Raw genomic sequence first — 20,827 nt, 5'->3', positions numbered from 1 at the left:
CTGGGATGGCACTGGGAGCAGTCAGGGGAGGCAAGGACCCGTACTGGGAGCACTGGGATGGCACTGGGAGCACTGGGGCGGTTCTGGGAGCAGCCAGGGGAGGCAAGGACCCGTACTGGGAGCACTGGGGCGGCACTGGGAGCACTGGGGCAGCACTGGGAGCAGTCAGGGGAGGCAAGGACCCGTACTGGGAGCACTGGGGCGGCACTGGGAGCACTGGGATGGCACTGGGAGCAGTCAGGGGAGGCAAGGAGCCGTACTGGGAGTACTGGGATGGCACGGGGAGCAGTCAGGGGAGGCAAGGAGCCGTACTGGGAGCACTGGGGCAGCACTGGGAGCAGTCAGGGGAGGCAAGGACCCGTACTGGGAGCACTGGGGCGGTTCTGGGAGCAGCCAGGGGAGGCAAGGACCTGTACTGGGAGCACTGGGGCGGCACTGGGAGCAGTCAGGGGAGGCAAGGACCCGTACTGGGAGCACTGGGGCGGCACTGGGAGCACTGGGGCGGCACTGGGAGCAGTCAGTGGAGGCAGGGACCCGTACTGGGAGCACTGGGGCGGCACTGGGAGCACTGGGGCGGTCGTTCCGCGGGGCGCGGCCTCCGGCCAGCAGGGGGCGCCGTCCCTTGACGCCGGAGCGCGCGGTTGGGCGAGGGGGGCGGGACTTCCGGTTCTCCGCCATTTCCCGCCGAGCGCAGTGACGATGGAGGAGCTGGGGCTGCTGGGGGAGAAGGCTCAGGTTTGGGGGGCAGGGGGGGCCGCACACACCCAGGGATGCCCCTCCCATCCCTGGGTGCCCCCCGATCTCGGGGTGCTCCCTCCTTTACCTAGGTGTCCCCCCAAATCTCTCTGGGTGCCCCCCCACCCCCTTATCCGTACGGCCCCTTTAAATCTTTGGGTGCCCCCCCGAATCTGCGGGTGCTCCCCCGTTCCTGCGTGCCCCTCCCTTGCCCAAGCTCCCCTACCCCAGATCTCTCTCTGGGTGCCCCCCAAATCTCTGGGTGCCCCCCAAATCTCTGGGTGCCCCCTCTCACCCACCTCTGCCCTCCCCCGGGTGCCCCCCACCCCCCACCCGCCCACCCCCCAATCTCTGGGTGCCCCCTCTTCCCTCCCCCGGGTCCGCCCCCCCCCCAGTCTCTGGGTGCCCCCTCTCACCCACCTCTGCCCTCCCCCGGGTGCCCCCCACCCCCCCACCCACCCGCCCACCCCCCAATCTCTGGGTGCCCCCCCCAGGATGAGGGGCCGGCGCTGGCCGCCCACCGCCCTCCCACCGCTCTGTCCTTCCTGGTGCCGGAGCCCGAGGACCTGGAGGACCTCTACAGCCGCTACAAGGTGTGGGGGCGGGCAGATTTTGGGGGGCGTGGGGGGCAAGCAGGACCCCCCCCCGCCCCGCCGTGACCTCCGAGCGTCCCAGCAGAAGCTGCAGCAGGAGCTGGAGTTCCTGGAGGTGCAGGAGGAGTACATCAAGGACGAGCAGAAGAACCTGAAGAAGGAGTTCCTCCACGCCCAGGAGGAGGTGAAGCGCATCCAGAGCATCCCCTTGGTCATCGGGCAGTTCCTGGAGGCCGTCGACCAGAACACCGCCATCGTGGGCTCCACCACCGGTCAGCGGGGTGGGGCGGGCTGGGGGACAGCGCTTGGGGGGTGGACGCGGGTGGCCGGAGGTGGAGGTGAGGGGAGGTCAGACGCGGTCAGGGTGTGGGGATGGACGCGGAGGGTTGGGGGTGGTTGCAGGGTGACGGGGACGTGGGGATGGACACGGAAGGTTGGAGGTGGCCACGGGGGGCCAAAGAGGTCACGGAGAGGCGGAGATGGACGTGGAGGGTTGGGGTTGAGCGTGAGGTGGTGAGGACGTGGGGATGGACACGGAAGGTTGGAGGTGGCCACGGGGGGCCAAAGAGGTCACGGAGAGGCGGAGATGGACGTGGAGGGTTGGGGTTGAGCGTGAGGTGGTGAGGACGTGGGGATGGACACGGAAGGTGGTGAGGACGTGGGGATGGACACGGAAGGTTGGAGGTGGCCACGAGGGGCAGAAGAGGTGGTGGAGATGGGTGTAGGAGGCTTGCGGGTGGTTGTGGGGCAGCCACAGGGTGGTGGGGACGTGGGGATGGACACAGAAGGCTGGGGGATGGCTATCAAGGGGACGCGGTGGCTTGGGGACAACCCCGGCGGGGGCGGCGCTGGGGGGACAGCCTGTCCTGGTTCTCCTGCAGGCTCCAACTACTACGTGCGCATCCTGAGCACCATCGACCGGGAGCTGCTGAAGCCCAACGCCTCGGTGGCCCTGCACAAGCACAGCAACGCGCTGGTGGACGTTCTCCCGCCCGAGGCCGACAGCAGCATCATGATGCTCACGTCAGGTGGGCCGCCGACTCGGCAGGTTCCTGGGTTCCACCAGGTGGTGGAGATGTCGGTGGTCCGGATCTCCAGAGCAGGACCCGGTGGGTGGAGAGCAGGACGAGCTGGTCCGGGTGGCGACCAGGAACGGGACACGCGTTGTAGGGCTTGGTGTTGGGTGACGTGTCTTCGCGACACTGGCGGTGGTGGGACCGAGAAGGTTCTCAGCAGGTTCCTGGGTTCCACCAGGTGGTGGAGATGCCACGGCAGCGCGGGTTGGGTCTCTTGGAAGCGGACGTGGATGGTGGAGAACTATGGGAAGCGGTTTCCATCCCTGGAAACGTTCAGGGCCAGGTTGGCCGGGGCTCTGATGTCCCCGTTGGAGATGTCCCTGCTCCTTGCGGGGGGTTGGACTGGGTGGCCTTTGAAGGTCCCTTCCAGCCGTAACAGTTCCAAGTGGTCCGGGTCCACCCAGAGGGGTGGGTCTCCATCTTTGGAGCCATCAGCCATCGCCCGGACGAAGGCTGAAGCAACCTCCTGGGGTTGGAGATGTTTTGGGGAAAAGGTCACCATGGGAATCTCCTGTCCTCGTCCCGAGAGCACCATGCAGTGACCAAGATCTCGGTGGGTGGTGAGTCTCCATCCTTGGAGCTACCCAACCATCATTTGGAGGAGTTCTGCTGGGGTTGGAGATGTTTTGGGCAGAAAGTTGGACCGAGACTCTCCTGTCCTTGTCACGTAAGGATGGAAAGGTGGATGGAGTGGTGGATCTCCATCCTTGGAGCTAGGCACCTGTCGCCTGGACGAGGTCTGAAGTGATCTACTGGGACGGCAGATGTTTTGGAGAAGTTGGAGCAGGAATTGTCACGTGATGTTGGAAACGCGGTTGGGGGTGGTGGGTCTCCATCCTCGGAGTTCCCAGCTGTCACTCGGGTGAGGTCTGAGGCGATGTTCTGGGGCTGGAGATGTTTTGGAGAAGAGCTTGGATGTTACGTAAGGATGGAAACGCGGTTGGGGGTGGTGGGTCTCCATCCTTGGAGCCTCCCAGCTGTCGCTCGGGTGAGGTCTGAGGCGATGTTCTGGGGGCTGGAGATGTTTTGGAGAAGAGCTTGGATGTTACGTAAGGATGGAAACGCGGTTGGGGGTGGTGGGTCTCCATCCTCGGAGCCTCCCAGCTGTCGCTCGGGTGAGGTCTGAGGCGATGTTCTGGGGCTGGAGATGTTTTGGAGAAGAGCTTGGATGTTACGTAAGGATGGAAACGCGGTTGGGGGTGGTGGGTCTCCATCCTCGGAGCCTCCCAGCTGTCGCTCGGGTGAGGTCTGAGGCGATGTTCTGGGGCTGGAGATGTTTTGGAGAAGAACTTGGATGTTACGTAAGGATGGAAACGCGGTTGGGGGTGGTGGGTCTCCATCCTTGGAGCCTCCCAGCTGTCGCTCGGGTGAGGTCTGAGGCGATGTTCTGGGGCTGGAGATGTTTTGGAGAAGTTGGACCAGGAATTGTTGTTACGTAAGGATGGAAACGCGGTTGGGGGTGGTGGGTCTCTACCCTTGGAGCCACCCAGCTGTTTCCTGGACGCGTTCTGAAACGATCTGCTGCGGTTGGAGATGTTTTGGGATGAGGACGCGGTAGGGATCTCTTGTCTTTGGATGGAGCGGCGACCGAGACCTTGACGGGTGGCGGGGTCTCCATCCTTGGAGCGACCCAATCGTCGCTTGGATGAGGTCTGGAGCGACCTGCTGGGGTTGGGGCTGTTCTCTGGTGGCCTGGGTTGCCCCTCAAGCCCCCTCCGAGGCCTCCCTGGTCGCCGCGGTGGCCCCGGCGGGTGCCCCGCTGATGACCGCCCCCCGCTTTGCAGACCAAAAGCCGGACGTGATGTACGCCGACATCGGTGGCATGGACATCCAGAAGCAGGAGGTGCGGGAGGCCGTGGAGCTGCCCCTTACCCACTTCGAGCTCTACAAGCAGGTACTGGCCGTGTGGCACCCTAGGGTGGGGGCGGGGGGACCCGCGGTGGCCCCGTGACGTCACCTCTGGGTCTTCTCCGTCCCCACCCAGATCGGCATCGACCCCCCGCGGGGCGTCCTCATGTACGGACCTCCCGGCTGCGGCAAGACCATGTTGGCCAAGGCGGGTGGCGCACCACACCACGGGTGGGGCACCTCGGGGTGCTGGGGGCACCTGTGGTGGGCGGAGGGGGGCACCTCGGGGCGCTGGTGGAGTTCTTGAGGTGGCTGCGGCACCCTAGGGTGCTGGTGGGTTCCTCTAAGGTTTTGGGCGAACCTCGGGGTGCTGGTGGGTTCTTCAAGGGTTTTGGGAGAACTTCAGGGTGCTGGTGGGTTCCTCGAGGGTTTTGGGAGAACCTTGGGGTGCTGGTGGGTTCCTCGAGGGCTTTGGGAGAACCTCGGGGTGTTGGTGGGTTCCTCGGGGTGCTGGTGGGTTCCTCGAGGGCTTTGGGAGAACCTCGGGGTGCTGGTGGGTTCCTCGAGGGCTTTGGGAGAACCTCGGGGTGCTGGTGGGTCCGTTGCGGTGCTGAGGACACCCCAGGGTGCTGGTGTGCTCCGTGGGATGCTGGTGGCCCAAGGGAGGTCTGGGGGTGGTCCTTGGGGCACCCCCCCGCCTCCCAACCCGGACCCAACGGCCCGCGGGTGCCCCCAGCCGCCTTCATCCGAGTGGTGGGCTCGGAGTTCGTGCAGAAGTACCTGGGGGAGGGTCCCCGCATGGTGCGCGACGTCTTCCGCCTGGCCAAGGAGAACGCCCCCGCCATCATCTTCATCGATGAGATCGACGCCATCGCCACCAAGCGCTTCGATGCCCAGACCGGGGGTGAGCGGACGCGGGGACCCCGTGGTGGGGTTCTGGGACCCCTTGGTGGTGGTCCGTGGGGGTTTGGGAGGCAGGAACCTTCTGGAGAACCCCACGGTGGGGTTCTGGGACCCCTTGGTGGTCCGTGGAGCTTGGGTTGGGGGGTGGGAACCTTCTGGAGAACCCCACGGTGGGGTTCTGGGATCCCTTGGTGGTCCGTGGGGCTGGGGTTGGGGTGCGGGAACCTTCTGGAGAACCCCACGGTGGGGTTCTGGGACCCCTTGGTGGTCCGTGGAGCTTGGGTTGGGGGGCAGGAACCTTCTGGAGAACCCCACGGTGGGGTTCTGGGACCCCTTGGTGGTCTGTGGGGCTTGGGTTGGGGGGCGGGAACCTTCTGGAGAACCCCACGGTGGGGTTCTGGGACCCCTTGGTGGTCCGTGGGGCTTGGGTTGGGGGCGGGAACCTTCTGGAGAACCCCATGGTGGGGTTCTGGGACCCCTTGGTGGTCCGTGGAGCTTGGGTTGGGGGGCGGGAACCTTCTGGAGAACCCCACGGTGGGGTTCTGGGACCCCTTGGTGGTCTGTGGGGCTTGGGTTGGGGGGCGGGAACCTTCTGGAGAACCCCACGGTGGGGTTCTGGGACCCCTTGGTGGTCCGTGGGGCTTGGGTTGGGGGCGGGAACCTTCTGGAGAACCCCACGGTGGGGTTCTGGGACCCCTTGGTGGTCCGTGGAGCTTGGGTTGGGGGGCGGGAACCTTCTGGAGAACCCCACGGTGGGGTTCTGGGACCCCTTGGTGGTCCGTGGGGCTGGGGTTGGGAGGTCCCTTGGGTGTCAGTCCCCCCCCGAACACCCCCCACCCTTCCCCAGCCGACCGGGAAGTTCAGCGCATCCTTCTGGAGCTCCTCAACCAGATGGACGGCTTTGACCAGAACGTCAACGTCAAGGTGAGGGTCCCGCGGGTGCTGCAGGGGTCCTGGGGGGTGCCGCATGGTGGTGGTGACACACGCGTGGTGACACACGTGCCCCCCCACCCCCCCACCCCAAGGTGATCATGGCAACGAACCGGGCCGACACCCTGGACCCGGCCCTTCTGCGTCCCGGCCGCCTGGACCGGAAAATCGAGTTCCCGTTGCCCGACCGCCGCCAGAAACGTCTCATCTTCTCCACCATCACTGGCAAGATGAACCTCTCCGAGGAGGTGGACCTGGAGGACTGTATCTGGGGACACGGAGGGACGCCGCCGGTTGGTGGAGGGGACAGCGGGGTGGTTGGTGAACCCCACCAGAAGTAGGAGCCACCGCCCGGCTGGGACACCGCCCTCCCTGGGGTGGCCTCGGGGGGTGGGGACACTGGGAGGACATCAGGAACCCTGAGGAGATGGCAGGGCTGGGGACACCGCAGGGACATCAGGAACCCTACGGAGATGGCAGGGCTGAGGACACCATGGGGACATCAGGAACCCTGGGAGATGGCAGAGTTGGGGACATCAGGAACCCTGGGGAGATGGCAGGGCTGGGGACACCGCGGGGACATCAGGAACCCTGGGAGATGGCAGGGCTGAGGACACCATGGGGACATCAGGAACCCTGGGAGACGGCAGGGCTGGGGACACCGCGGGGACATCAGGAACCCTGGGAGACGGCAGGGCTGGGGACACCGCGGGGACATCAGGAACCCTGGGAGATGGCAGGGCTGAGGACACCATGGGGACATCAGGAACCCTACGGAGATGGCAGGGCTGGGGACACCGCGGGGACATCAGGAACCCTGGGAGATGGCAGTGCTGAGGACACCGCGGGGACATCAGGAACCCTACGGAGATGGCAGGGCTGGGGACACCGCGGGGACATCAGGAACCCTGGGAGACGGCAGGGCTGGGGACACCGCGGGGACATCAGGAACCCTGGGAGACGGCAGGGCTGGGGACACCGCGGGGACATCAGGAACCCTGGGAGATGGCAGGGCTGGGGACACCGCAGGGACATCAGGAACCCTGGGAGATGGCAGGGCTGGGGACACCGCGGGGACATCAGGAACCCTGGGAGATGGCAGGGCTGGGGACACCGCGGGGACATCAGGAACCCTGGGAGACGGCAGGGCTGGGGACACCGCGGGGACATCAGGAACCCTACGGAGATGGCAGGGCTGAGGACACCATGGGGACATCAGGAACCCTACGGAGATGGCAGGGCTGGGGACACCGCGGGGACATCAGGAACCCTGGGAGATGGCAGTGCTGAGGACACCGCGGGGACATCAGGAACCCTACGGAGATGGCAGGGCTGGGGACACCGCAGGGACATCAGGAACCCTACGGAGATGGCAGGGCTGGGGACACCGCGGGGACATCAGGAACCCTGGGAGATGGCAGGGCTGGGGACACCGCGGGGACATCAGGAACCCTGGGAGACGGCAGGGCTGGGGACACCGCGGGGACATCAGGAACCCTGGGAGACGGCAGGGCTGGGGACACCGCGGGGACATCAGGAACCCTGGGAGACGGCAGGGCTGGGGACACCGCGGGGACATCAGGAACCCTGGGAGACGGCAGGGCTGGGGACACCGCGGGGACATCAGGAACCCTGGGAGATGGCAGGGCTGGGGACACCGCGGGGACATCAGGAACCCTGGGAGACGGCAGGGCTGGGGACACCGCGGGGACATCAGGAACCCTGGGAGATGGCAGGGCTGGGGACACCGCGGGGACATCAGGAACCCTGGGAGATGGCAGGGCTGGGGACACCGCGGGGACATCAGGAACCCTACGGAGATGGCAGGGCTGGGGACACCGCGGGGACATCAGGAACCCTACGGAGATGGCAGGGCTGGGGACACCGCGGGGACATCAGGAACCCTGGGAGATGGCAGGGCTGGGGACACTGCGGGGACATCAGGAACCCTACGGAGATGGCAGGGCTGGGGACACCGCAGGGACATCAGGAACCCTACGGAGATGGCAGGGCTGGGGACACCGCAGGGACATCAGGAACCCTGGGAGATGGCAGGGCTGGGGACACCGCAGGGACATCAGGAACCCTGGGAGACGGCAGGGCTGGGGACACCGCAGGGACATCAGGAACCCTGGGAGACGGCAGGGCTGGGGACACCGCGGGGACATCAGGAACCCTGGGAGACGGCAGGGCTGGGGACACCGCAGGGACATCAGGAACCCTGGGAGATGGCAGGGCTGGGGACACCGCGGGGACATCAGGAACCCTGGGAGACGGCAGGGCTGGGGACACCGCGGGGACATCAGGAACCCTGGGAGACGGCAGGGCTGGGGACACCGCGGGGACATCAGGAACCCTGGGAGACGGCAGGGCTGGGGACACCGCAGGGACATCAGGAACCCTGGGAGATGGCAGGGCTGGGGACACCGCAGGGACATCAGGAACCCTGGGAGATGGCAGGGCTGGGGACACCGCGGGGACATCAGGAACCCTGGGAGATGGCAGGGCTGGGGACACCGCGGGGACATCAGGAACCCTACGGAGATGGCAGGGCTGGGGACACCGCGGGGACATCAGGAACCCTGGGAGATGGCAGGGCTGGGGACACCGCAGGGACATCAGGAACCCTACGGAGATGGCAGGGCTGGGGACACCGCGGGGACATCAGGAACCCTACGGAGATGGCAGGGCTGGGGACACCGCAGGGACATCAGGAACCCTGGGAGACGGCAGGGCTGGGGACACCGCAGGGACATCAGGAACCCTGGGAGACGGCAGGGCTGGGGACACCGCAGGGACATCAGGAACCCTGGGAGATGGCAGGGCTGGGGACACCGCGGGGACATCAGGAACCCTACGGAGATGGCAGGGCTGGGGACACCGCAGGGACATCAGGAACCCTGGGAGATGGCAGGGCTGGGGACACCGCGGGGACATCAGGAACCCTGGGAGATGGCAGGGCTGGGGACATCAGGAACCCTGGGGAGATGGCGGGGCTGGGGACATCAGGAACCCTGGGGAGATGGCGGGGCTGGGGACATCAGGAACCCTGGGGAGATGGCAGGGCTGGGGACATCAGGAACCCTGGGAGATGGCGGGGTTGGGGACATCAGGAACCCTGGGAGATGGCGGGGTTGGGGACACCAGGAACCCTGGGAGATGGCGGGGTTGGGGACCTCACGGGGGCCGGGGGAGGGCGCGTGGAGGAGAGGCTGTTTCCTTCACCCTGTCCCAGATGTGGCGCGGCCGGACAAGATCTCGGGGGCCGACATCAACTCCATCTGCCAGGAGGTGGGTGACGCGGGGTGACGAGGAGGTGACAGAGGTGACGAGCGCCGTGTCCCTCACGGCGGGGTGGGCGGGTAACGAGGTGACCGAGGAGGTCCCGTGTCCCACCACGCCGGGGCCCAGGTGGTCGCGGGGCTGACCCGGCGGTGGCGGGAGGTGACGCGGGGCGTGGTGGCGGGAGGTGACGCGTGGTGGCCCGTCCCCGCGGTGGCAGGGGGGTGACCGCGCGCGGTGGGGGGGCGGTGGCTCGTCCCCAGGGCGGCATGCTGGCCGTGCGGGAGAACCGCTACATCGTCTTGGCCAAGGACTTCGAGAAGGCCTACAAGACGGTCATCAAGAAGGACGAGCAGGAGCACGAGTTCTACAAGTGACGCCTCGGGGACCTTGGGGACACCCTTGTCACCACCCCCACCCCAAAATAAACCTCAGCGCCCCCACTGCCTGCCCCCCGTCTGCGTGGGAGAACGTGGGGACAGCTTTGGGGTCACCAGAACGTCCCGCGAGGACACGGGGGGTGGCCATGGGGACAAGGCTGGGGACAGCTTTGGGGTCACCAGAACGTCCCGCGAGGACACGGGGGGTGGCCATGGGGACAGCCGTGGGACAAGGCTGGGGACAGCTTTGAGGTCACTGAAACGTCCTGCGAGGACATGGGGGGTGGCCATGGGGACAAGGCTGGGGACAGCCGTGGGACAAGGTGGGGAGAACGTGGGGACAGCTTTGGGGTCACCAGAACGTCCCGCGAGGACACAGTGGTGGCCATGGGGACAATGGTGGGACAAGGCGGTGGAGAACATGGGGACAGCTTTGGGGTCACCAAAACGTCCCACGAGGACACGGTGGTGGCCATGGGGACAGCCGTGGGACAAGGCTGGGGACAGCTTTGGGGTCACCAGAACGTCCCGCGAGGACACGGGGGGTGGCCATGGGGACAGCCGTGGGACAAGGCTGGGGACAGCTTTGGGGTCACCAGAACGTCCCGCGAGGACACGGGGGGTGGCCATGGGGACAGCCGTGGGACAAGGCTGGGGACAGCTTTGAGGTCACTGAAACGTCCTGCGAGGACATGGGGGGTGGCCATGGGGACAAGGCTGGGGACAGCCGTGGGACAAGGTGGGGGAGAACGTGGGGACAGCTTTGGGGTCACCAGAACGTCCCTTGAGGACACGGGGGGTGGCCTTGGGGACAGCTGGGGGACAGCTTTGGGGTCACCAGAACGTCCCGCGAGGACACGGGGGGTGGCCTTGGGGACAGCTGGGGGACAGCTTTGGGGTCACCAGAACGTCCCGCGAGGACACGGGGGGTGGCCTTGGGGACAGCTGGGGGACAGCTTTGGGGTCACCAGAACGTCCCGCGAGGACACGGGGGGTGGCCTTGGGGACAGCCGTGGGACAAGGCGGGGGACAGCTTTGGGTGGGGACACTTTCGGGGGCGCGGAAGCACCCCATGGGGACCGGAGGCGTCCGCGGGGCCACCCGAGCGCCCGGGTGGGGACATTTTGGGGACGCGCGGGAGGGGCGGGGGCACCCAGCTCTCTGGCCCCGCCCCCCTCGTTGCGTCAAGGCCTCTATCGCCCCGCCCCCTCCCACCGCCTTCGGGCGCCGCACTGCGCCGGGCCGAGCGGAGCCGAAAAGCCCCGAAGCGGCGCCGGTCATGCCCTGAACCGGCTTCTCCGTCCCGTCCCGAGCTGCTCGTCCCCTTCCTCCGCTCTACCCCTCCCCCGCACCGCGGAGGGACCCGGGAGCCCGGCGGGGGAGGGGCCCATGGCCCGGGCAGGGGCTGCAGGGGAACGGCGCGGAGCTGAAGTGCGGGACGAGCCCCGCGGACGGACCCGAACTGGGCGGGAGAGAGCGGTACCCGGCCGAACTGTAGCGGAGAGAGCCGAACCGAGCCGAACGCTACCGAACCTGGCCCGAACTGAGCCGAACCGGGCCGGAGACAGCCGAACCGAGCCCGAACTGAGCCGAAAGAAGCCGAACTGAACCGAACCGGGCCGGAGACAGCCGAACCGGGCCCGAACTGAGCCGAAAGAAGCCGAACTGAGCCGAACCGGGCCGGAGACAGCCGAACCGGGCCGGAGACAGCCGAACCGGGCCCGAACCCGAGCGGGGCCCGCCATGTTGTACCCCGGTCTCTCGCTGCTCCTCGGCCTCCTCATGGGTGAGTGCGGCCGGGCCGGGACCCCCCCGCACTGTCCCCTGTCCCCCCCAAAGTGTCACCTCCCCCCCCGGGGGTCCTCTGTCCCCCCCAGTGTCCCCTGTCCCCCCAAAGTGTCACCTCCCCCCCCCCCAGTGTCCCCTGCCCCCCCCCAGTGTCCCCTGTCCCCCCCAAAGTGTCACCTCCCCCCCCGGGGGTCCCCTGTCCCCCCCATTGTCCCCTGTCTCCCCCAAAGTGTCACCTCCCCCCCTCCGGGGTCCCCTGCCCCCCCCCAGTGTCCCCTGTCCCCCCCAAGTGTCCCCTGTCCCCCCCAAAGTGTCACCTCCCCCCCCAGTGTCCCCTGTCCCCCCCAAGTGTCCCCTGTCCCCCCCAAAGTGTCCCCTGTCCCCCCAAAGTGTCCCCTCCCCCCCGCTGTCCCCTGTCCCCCCCCGGTGTCCCCTGTCCCCCCCCCGGTGTCACATTCCCCCCCCAGTGCCACCCCCCCGCTGTCCCCGTCCCGGCCCCTGTCACCTCCGCAGCGTCACCCCCCTCCCCCCCCCGCGGTGTCACCTGTCTCTGCCGCAGTCCCAGTGCCACCAGTGCCACCAGCGTCCCCTGTCTCCCCACAGTGCCACCCCAGTGCCCCCTGTCCCCCCCAGTGTCCCCTGTCCCCCCCAGTGCCACCCCAGTGTCCCCTGTCCCCCCCAGTGTCCCCTGTCCCCCCCAGTGCCACCCCAGTGTCCCCTGTCCCCCCCAGTGTCCCCTGTCCCCCCCAGTGCCACCCCAGTGTCCCCTGTCCCCCCCCCAGTGCCACCCCAGTGTCCCCTGTCCCCCCCAGTGTCCCCTGTCCCCCCCCAGTGCCACCCCAGTGTCCCCCCCCAGTATCCCCTGTCCCCCCTCCAGTGCCACCCCAGTGTCCCCTGTCCCCCCCAGTATCCCCTGTCCCCCCCCAGTGCCACCCCAGTGTCCCCTGTCCCCCCCAGTATCCCCTGTCCCCCCCCAGTGCCACCCCAGTGTCCCCTGTCCCCCCCAGTATCCCCTGTCCCCCCCAGTGCCACCCCAGTGTCCCCTGTCCCCCCCAGTGTCCCCTGTCCCCCCCCAGTATCCCCTGTCCCCCCCCAGTGCCACCCCAGTGTCCCCTGTCCCCCCCAGTATCCCCTGTCCCCCCCCAGTGCCACCCCAGTGTCCCCTGTCCCCCCCAGTGTCCCCTGTCCCCCCCAGTGCCACCCCAGTGTCCCCTGTCCCCCCCAGTGTCCCCTGTCCCCCCCAGTGCCACCCCAGTGTCCCCCCAGTGTCCCCTGTCCCCCCCAGTGCCACTCCAGTGTCCCCTGTCCTCCCCCAGTGCCCCCCCAGTGTCCCCTGTCCCCCCCCAGTGCCCCCCCACTGTCCACTGTCCCCCCCAGTGTCCCCCCCAGTGCCACCCCAGTGTCCCCTGTCCCCCCCAGTATCCCCTGTCCCCCCCCAGTGTCCCCCCCAGTGCCACCCCAGTGTCCCCTGTCCCCCCCCAGTGCCCCCCCACTGTCCCCTGTCCCCCCCAGTGCCCCCCCAGTGCCACCCCAGTGTCCCCCCAGTGTCCCGTGTCCCCCCTCAAGTGTCCCTTGTCCCCCCCCCAGTTTGACCAGTGTCCCCTGTCCCCCCCAGTTTCGGTAGGGGGTGGCGTCCCTCCCTCCGCTTTCGGGGGTCCCTGCTGGGGGGGGAGTGTGTCCCCAATTTTGGGGGTGTCCCCTCATCCCCTCCTCCCTTTGGGTGTCCCCCCAGATTCTCCGGGGGGGGGCGTGGGTGGCCCAGTGCCTCCCAGTACCCCCCAGTGCCTCCCAGTACCCCCCAGTGTCTCCCAGTACCTTCCCAGTACCTCCCCAGTGCCTCCCAGTACCCTCCAGTGTCTCCCAGTACCTTTCCAGTACCTCCCCAGTGCCTCCCAGTACCTCCCCAGTGTCTCCCAGTGCCTCCCAGTGCCTCCCAGTACCTCCCCCGTGTCTCCAAGTACCTCCCCAGTACCTCCCCAGTGCCTGCCAGTACCTCCCCAGTGCCTTCCAGTAACTCCCCAGTATCTCCCCAGTGTCTCCCAGTATCTCCCCAGTGTCTCCCCAGTATCTCCCCAGTGTCTCCCAGTGTCTCCCCAGTACCTCCCCAGTGTCTCCCAGTACCTTCCCAGTACTCCCCAGTGTCTCCCAGTATCTCCCCAGTACTCCCCAGTGTCTCCCAGTACCTCCCCAGTGCCTCCCAGTACCCCCCAGTGTCTCCCAGTACCTTCCCAGTACCTCCCCAGTGCCTCCCAGTACCCTCCAGTGTCTCCCAGTACCTTTCCAGTACCTCCCCAGTGTCTCCCAGTACTTCCCAGTGTCTCCCAGTACCTCCCCAGTACTCCCTAGTGCCTCCCAGTATCTCCTCAGTGTCTCCCAGTACCTCCCCAGTGTCTCCCAGTGCCTCCCAGTACCTCCCCCGTGTCTCCAAGTACCTCCCCAGTACCTCCCCAGTGCCTGCCAGTACCTCCCCAGTGCCTTCCAGTAACTCCCCAGTACTTCCCAGTGTCTCCCAGTACCTCCCCAGTGTCTCCCCAGTACCTCCCCAGTGTCTCCCAGTACCTCCCTAGTACTTCCCAGTGCCTGCCAGTACCTCCCCAGTGTCTCCTAGTACCTCCCTAGTACTTCCCAGTGTCTCCCAGTACCTCCCCAGTGTCTCCCCAGTACCTCCCCAGTGTCTCCTAGTACCTCCCTAGTACTTCCCAGTGCCTCCCAGTACCTCCCCAGTGCCTCCCAGTACCTCCCCAGTGTCTCCCCAGTGTCTCCCAGTGTCTCCCCAGTACTCCCAGTGTCTCCCCCCTCCCCCCATTTCTGGGGTGGGGGTGGGGGGATCCCCGCGGATTGGCGGTGACCCCCCGTCCCCCGCAGCCGGGCGGGCCGGCGGGGGCTGCGTGGAGGTGGCCTCGGGGACGGAGGCCGTGCTGGGGGCGCCCTTCCGCCTGCTCTGCATCGCCTGCAAGCGCCGCAGCGAGACCCCCGCCCAGGCCGAGGGAGAGTGGTTCTTCCGGCCCGAGGGCGCCCCCCACTTCCAGAAGGTACTGGGAGGGGCTGGGGAGGGGCTGGGAGGGACTGGGAGGCACTGGGGAGGGACTGGGGAGGGACTGGGAGGCACTGGGAAGTACTGGGGAGATACTGGGAGGCACTGGGGAGGTACTGGGATACACTGGCGAGAGACTGGGAGGCACTGGGGAGTACTGGGGAGATACTGGGATACACTGGGGAGGGACTGGGAGGGACTGGGAAGTACTGGGGAGATACTGGGAGGCACTGGGGAGGGACTGGGATGGGAAGTACTGGGGAGATACTGGGAGGCACTGGGGAGGTACTGGGATACACTGGCGAGGGAACTGGGAGGCACTGGGGAGTACTGGGGAGGGACTGGGAGGCACTGGAGGGACTGGGAGGGGCTGGGGAGGTAGTGGGATGCACTGGGGAGGGACTGGAGGCACTGGGGAGATACTGGGAGGCATTGGGGAGTACTGGGGAGGGACTGGGAGGCACTGGCAGGGGCTGGGAGGGACTGGGAGGGGCTGGGGAGGTACTGGATACACTGGGGAGGTACTGGGAGACACTGGGAAGTACTAGGGAGGTACTGGGAGACACTGGGGAGGTACTGGAAGACACTGGGGAGGTACTGGGAGACACTGGGGAGTACTGGGGAGATACTGGGAGACACTGGGGAGTACTGGGAAGGTACTGGGAGACACTGGGAAGGTACTCTGAGGCACTGGGCAGGTACTGGAGACAATGGGGAGTACTGGGAGACACTGGGGAGGTAGTGGGAGACACTGGGAGGTACTGGGAGGCACTGGGAGATAGTGGGAGACACTGGGAGTACTGGGGAGGTACTGGCAGGCACTGGGAGTACTGGGGAGGTACTGGGAGGCACTGAGGGCTCCTGCAGCAGCTCTGGGGAGGCACTGGGCTGTTACTGGGAGGCACTGGGCTGTTACTGGGAGGCGCTGAGTTACTGGAGGCGCTGGGAGTTACTGGGGCGTTACTGGGAGGCACTGGGGAGGTACTGGGAGGCACTGGGGAGTACTGGGAGATACTGAGAGACACCTGGGAGTACTGGGAGGCACTGGGGAGGTAGTGGGAGGCTCTGGGGGGATACTGGGAGACACTGGGGAGTACTGGGGAGATACTGGGAGGCTCTGGGAGGCACTGGGAGATGCTGGGAGATACTGGGGAGTAATGGGGAGATACTGGAGACACTGGAGGGTACTGGGAGGTACTGGGGAGGTACTGGGAGATACTGGGAGGTTCTGGGAGATACTGGGAGGCACTGGGGAGTACTGGGGATGTACTGGGACGTACTGGAGGCACTGGGGAGGTACTGGGAGGCACTGGAGAGTACTGGGAGGCACTAGGGAGATAGTGGGAGACACTGGGGAGCACTGGGGAGGTACCGGCAGGCACTGGGGAGCACTGGGGAGGTACCGGCAGGCACTGGGGAGTACTGGGATGTACCGGCAGGCACTGGGGAGCACTGGGGAGGTACTGGCAGGCACTGGGGAGTACTGGGGAGTACCGGCAGGCACTGGGGAGCACTGGGGAGGTACCGGCAGGCACTGGGGAGTACTGGGGCGTTACTGGCAGGCACTGGGAAGCACTGGGGAGGTACCGGCAGGCACTGGGGAGCACTGGGGAGGTACTGGCAGGCACTGGGGAGCACTGGGGAGGTACCGGCAGGCACTGGGAGTACTGGGGCGTTACTGGCAGGCACTGGGAAGCACTGGGGAGGTACCGGCAGGCACTGGGGAGCACTGGGGAGGTGCTGGCAGGCACTGGGGAGCACTGGGGAGGTTACCGGCAGGCACTGGGAGCACTGGGGCATTACTGGCAGGCACTGGGGAGCACTGGGGAGGTACCGGCAGGCACTGGGAGCACTGGGGAGGTGCCGGCAGGCACTGGGGAGTACTGGGGCATTACTGGCAGGCACTGGGGAGCACTGGGGAGGTGCCGGCAGGCACTGGGAGTACTGGGGCATTACTGGCAGGCACTGGGAGCACTGGGAGGTACCGGCAGGCACTGGGGAGCACTGGGGAGGTACTGGCAGGCACTGGGGAGCACTGGGAGGTACCGGCAGGCACTGGGGAGTACTGGGGCGTACTGGCAGGCACTGGGAAGCACTGGGGAGGTACCGGCAGGCACTGGGGAGTACTGGGGCGTTACTGGCAGGCACTGGGGAGTACTGGGGAGGTACCGGCAGGCACTGGGAGCACTGGGGAGGTACCGGCAGGCACTGGGGGAGCACTGGGGAGCTACCGGCAGGCACTGGGGAGCACTGGGGAGGTGCTGGCAGGCACTGGGGAGTACTGGGGAGGTACCGGCAGGCACTGGGGAGCACTGGGGAGCTACCGGCAGGCACTGGGGAGCACTGGGGAGGTGCCGGCAGGCACTGGGGAGCACTGGGAGGTACCGGCAGGCACTGGGGAGCACTGGGGAGGTACCGGCAGGCACTGGGGAGCACTGGGGAGGTGCTGGCAGGCACTGGGGAGCACTGGGGAGGTACCGGCAGGCACTGGGGAGCACTGGGGAGCTACCGGCAGGCACTGGGGAGCACTGGGGAGGTACCGGCAGGCACTGGGGAGTACCGGGGCGTTACTGGCAGGCACTGGGGAGCACTGGGGAGGTGCCGGCAGGCACTGGGGAGCACTGGGGAGCTACCGGCAGGCACTGGGGAGCACTGGGGAGGTACCGGCAGCACTGGGGAGTACCGGGGCGTTACTGGCAGGCACTGGGGAGCACTGGGGAGGTACCGGCAGGCACTGGGGAGCACTGGGGAGCTACCGGCAGGCACTGGGGAGCACTGGGGCGTTACTGGCAGGCACTGGGGAGTACCGGGGAGGTACCGGCAGGCACTGGGGAGTACTGGGGAGGTACTGGCAGGCACTGGGGAGCACTGGGAGCTACCGGCAGGCACTGGGGAGCACTGGGGCGTTACTGGCAGGCACTGGGGAAGTACCGGGAGGTACCGGCAGGCACTGGGGAGCACTGGGAGGTACTGGCAGGCACTGGGGAGTACTGGGGCGTTACTGGCAGGCACTGGGGAGTACTGGGGAGGTGCTGGCAGGCACTGGGGAGCACTGGGGAGGTACCGGCAGCACTGGGAGTACTGGGGCGTTACCGGCAGGCACTGGGGAGCACTGGGGAGTGCCGGCAGGCACTGGGGAGCACTGGGAGGCGCTGAGGGCTCCTGGCGCGGCTGTGGGGAGGCACTGGGCTGTTACTGGAGTCACTGGGAGGCCCCCCCAGATCCTGCACTACAGCCCCGAGGAGGGGCAGGTGGGTGGCGCCGGGGCCGTTCGCGGGGGTGCTGGCCTGGAACGGCTCGCGGGGCACGCGCGACCTGCAGGACCTGTCGGTGCGGCTGGCGCCGTGGGGCGGCCCCACGCCGGGCTCTACGTGTGCCGCCTGCGCCGCAACCTCACCTTCGAGGGCTACGTCTACAGCCTGGCGCGCAACAAGACGCTGCGCCTGGCCGTGGTGGAGGCGGGTGGGCGCGGGGGGCGGGGCTTGGGCCGGGGGGCGGGGCTTGGGCCGGGGGGGCGGGGCTTGGGCCGGGGGGCGGGGCTTCGGTCCGGGGGCTTGTGTCGGGGGGCGGGCTTGGGCCGGGGGGCGGGGTTTGGGCCGGGGGCGGGGTTTGGGTCCGGGGGGCGGGGCTTGGGGCCGGGGGGCGGGGCTTGGGCCGGGGGCGGGGCTTGGGCCGGGGGGCGGGGTTTGGGCGGGGGGCGGGTTTGGGCCGGGGGCGGGGCTTGGGCCGGGGGGCGGGGTTTGGGCGCGGGGGGGCGTGGTTTGGGTCCGGGGGGCGGGGTTGGGCCGGGGGCGGGGCTTGGGTCCGGGGGGGGGGTTGGGCGCGGGGGGCGGGGTTTGGGTCCGGGGGGGCGGGGCTTGGGTCCGGGGGGGCGGGGCTTGGTCCGGGGGACGGGGTTTGGGCCGGGGGGCGGGGTTGGGCCGGGGGCGGGGTTTGGGCGTGGGAGGCGGTGCCTTAGAGGGTGGGGCTGGCAGAGGGAGCAGGGCCTGGGGAAGGGGAAGGAGGGCTCGGAGGGGGCGGGGCTTGGGCAGGGGGCGGGGTTTGGGCGCGGGGGGGCGGGGTTATGCAGGGGGGCGGGGCCTGGGGAAGGGGGAATGAGGGCTCAGAGGGGGCGGGGCTTGGGAGGAGTGGGGCCTTGGAGGGGGCGGGGTTTGGTCCGGGGGGCGGGGACTCAGGGCGTGGGGCTCGCTAGAGGGAGCGGGGCCTGGGAAGGGGGAAGGAGGGCTTGGAGGGGGCGGGCTTTGGGCAGGGGGCGGGGTTTGGGCGCGGGGGGGCGGGCTCTCAGGGTGGGCCTGGCAGAGGGGGCGGGGCCTCGGGCAGGGGGAATGAGGACTCGGAAGGGCGGGGCTTGGGAGGAGTGGGGCCTTGGAGGGGGCGGGGTTTTGGGCAGGGGGCGTGGCCACGCGGGGGCGCTCGGGTTGCCTGGCGGGGGGGCGGGGCCGGGAGGGGCGGGGCCGGGAGGGGCGGGGGCGCTCGGGTTGGCGGGGGGCGGGGCCGGGAGCTGGGAGGGGCGGGGCCGGGAGGGGAGGGGCGGGGGCACTCGGGGTTGCCGGGGGGCGGGGCCGGGAGCGGAGGGGCGGGGGCCGGGAGGGGCGGGGCCGGGGCCGGGAGGGGCGGGGCCGGAGGGGGCGGGGCCGGGGCCGGAGGGGCGGGGCCGGGAGGGCGGGGCCGGGGCCGGGAGGGGCGGGGCCGGAGCCGGGAGGGGCGGGGGCGGGGCCGGGAGCCGGGAGGGGCGAGGCCGGGGCCGGGAGGGGCGGGGCGGGGCCGGGAGGGGCGGGGGCCGGGGCCGGGAGGGGCGGGGCCGGAGCCGGGAGGGGCGGGGCCGGGAGGGCCGGGGCCGGGGCCGGGAGGGGCGGGGCCGGGGCCGGGAGGGGCGGGGCCGGGGCCGGGAGGGGCGGGGCCGGGGCCGGGAGGGGCGGGGCCGGGGCCGGGAGGGGCGGGGCCGGGGCCGGGAGGGGCGGGGCAGGGAGGGCCGGGGCCGGGGCCGGGAGGGCCGGGGCCGGGGCCGGGAGGGCGGGGGCCGGGGCCGGGAGGGCCGGGGCCGGGGCCGGGAGGGCGAGGCCGGGGCCGGGAGGGGCGGGGCCGGAGCCGGGAGGGGCGGGGCCGGGGCCGGGAGGGGCGGGGCCGGGGCCGGGAGGGGCGGGGCCGGAGCCGGAGGGCCGGGCCGGGGCCGGGAGGGGCGGGGCCGGGGCCGGGAGGGGCGGGGCCGGAGCCGGGAGGGGCGGGGCCGGGGCCGGGAGGGGCGGGGCGGGGCCGGGAGGGGGCGGGGCCGGGAGGGGCGGGGCCGGAGCCGGGAGGGGCGGGGCCGGGGCCGGGAGGGCCGGGGCCGGGGCCGGGAGGGGCGGGGCCGGAGCCGGGAGGGCCGGGGCCGGGGCCGGGAGGGGCGGGGCCCGGGGCGGCAGGCGGCAGGTTCGAGCCCCGGCGCGGCGCGCAGCGCGGCGGGACGCGGCGTCCATCGTGTCCGAGATCCTGATGTACGTGCTCATCGTGGTGCTCACGCTCTGGCTGGCCGCAGAGATGCTGTACTGCTACCGCAAGGTGGCGGCCGCCGCCCCGCCCCCGACAGCGCGTGAGTGGGCGGGGCCTGCCGGGGGGCGGGGCCTGGCGGGGGGCGGGGCCTCGGCCGGGGGGCGGGGGTATAGGGGGAACGGGGGCTTGGGGGGACTTGGGGGTGTAGGGGAAACAGGGGGGCGGGGGGGAGTTGGGGGGGTAGAGGGCTTTGGGGGGAACGGGGGAACGGGGGGGTTGGGGGTATGGGGGAATGGGGGGCCTTGTGGGTGGGGGGAGTTGGGGTATAGGGGAATTGGGGGGGTTGGGGGCAGTTGGGGGGGAGTTGGGGGGTACAGGGGGAACGGGGGGGCGGGGGGCAGTTGGGGGGGTAGAGGGGCTTTGGGGGGTTATGGGGGGAACGGGGGGGGGAGCCAGCAGGGGGGCGGGGGTATAGGGGGAACGGGGGGGTCGGGGGGTCAGGGGTATAGGGGGAGCGGGGGGTGGGGGGGAGTTGGGGGGTAGAGGGGCTTTGGGGGGTGTAGGGGGAACTGGGGGGTCGGTGGGTTGGGGGGTGGGGGGAGTTGGGGGGTACAGGGGGAACGGGGTTTGGGGGGTAGAGGGGCTTTGGGGGGTGTAGGGGCTTTTGGGGGTGTAGGGGGGTTGGTGCGGGGGGTGGGGGGGTGTAGGGGCTTTTGGGGGTGGGGGGGTTGGTGCGGGGGGTTGGGGGGTGATGTAGGGGCTTTTGGGGGTGGGGGGGTTGGGGGGTAA

At 69.4% G+C, this 20,827-nt stretch overlaps 2 protein-coding genes across 2 annotated transcripts; both read left to right on the top strand.

Moving 5' to 3' along the window:
* The first annotated feature begins 675 nt into the window (after positions 1–675).
* PSMC4 (proteasome 26S subunit, ATPase 4) lies at positions 676–9,772 on the top strand. The gene is given in 12 exon segments (XM_086771682.1): positions 676–735; positions 1,230–1,328; positions 1,414–1,600; positions 2,210–2,356; positions 4,189–4,298; positions 4,389–4,463; positions 4,465–4,483; positions 4,989–5,156; positions 6,003–6,079; positions 6,181–6,349; positions 9,321–9,376; positions 9,631–9,772. Coding segments are annotated over 12 exon segments (1,257 nt in total). The 5' UTR covers positions 676–699; the 3' UTR covers positions 9,745–9,772.
* Positions 9,773–10,994: 1,222 nt separating this feature from the next.
* LOC147596081 (sodium channel regulatory subunit beta-1-like) lies at positions 10,995–20,745 on the top strand. The gene is given in 7 exon segments (XM_086771672.1): positions 10,995–11,533; positions 14,401–14,567; positions 17,791–17,820; positions 17,822–17,906; positions 17,909–18,031; positions 20,004–20,205; positions 20,715–20,745. Coding segments are annotated over 7 exon segments (681 nt in total). The 5' UTR covers positions 10,995–11,490.
* Positions 20,746–20,827: the final 82 nt, after the last annotated feature.

Source organism: Chlamydotis macqueenii, unplaced genomic scaffold, assembly GCF_036417535.1.
Source record: "Chlamydotis macqueenii isolate bChlMac1 unplaced genomic scaffold, bChlMac1.mat HAP1_SCAFFOLD_185, whole genome shotgun sequence".
Classification (NCBI taxonomy): Eukaryota; Metazoa; Chordata; class Aves; order Otidiformes; family Otididae; genus Chlamydotis; species Chlamydotis macqueenii.
The sequence above is the reverse complement of the archived record's forward strand: the minus strand, read 5'-3'. Positions and strand labels throughout refer to the sequence as shown.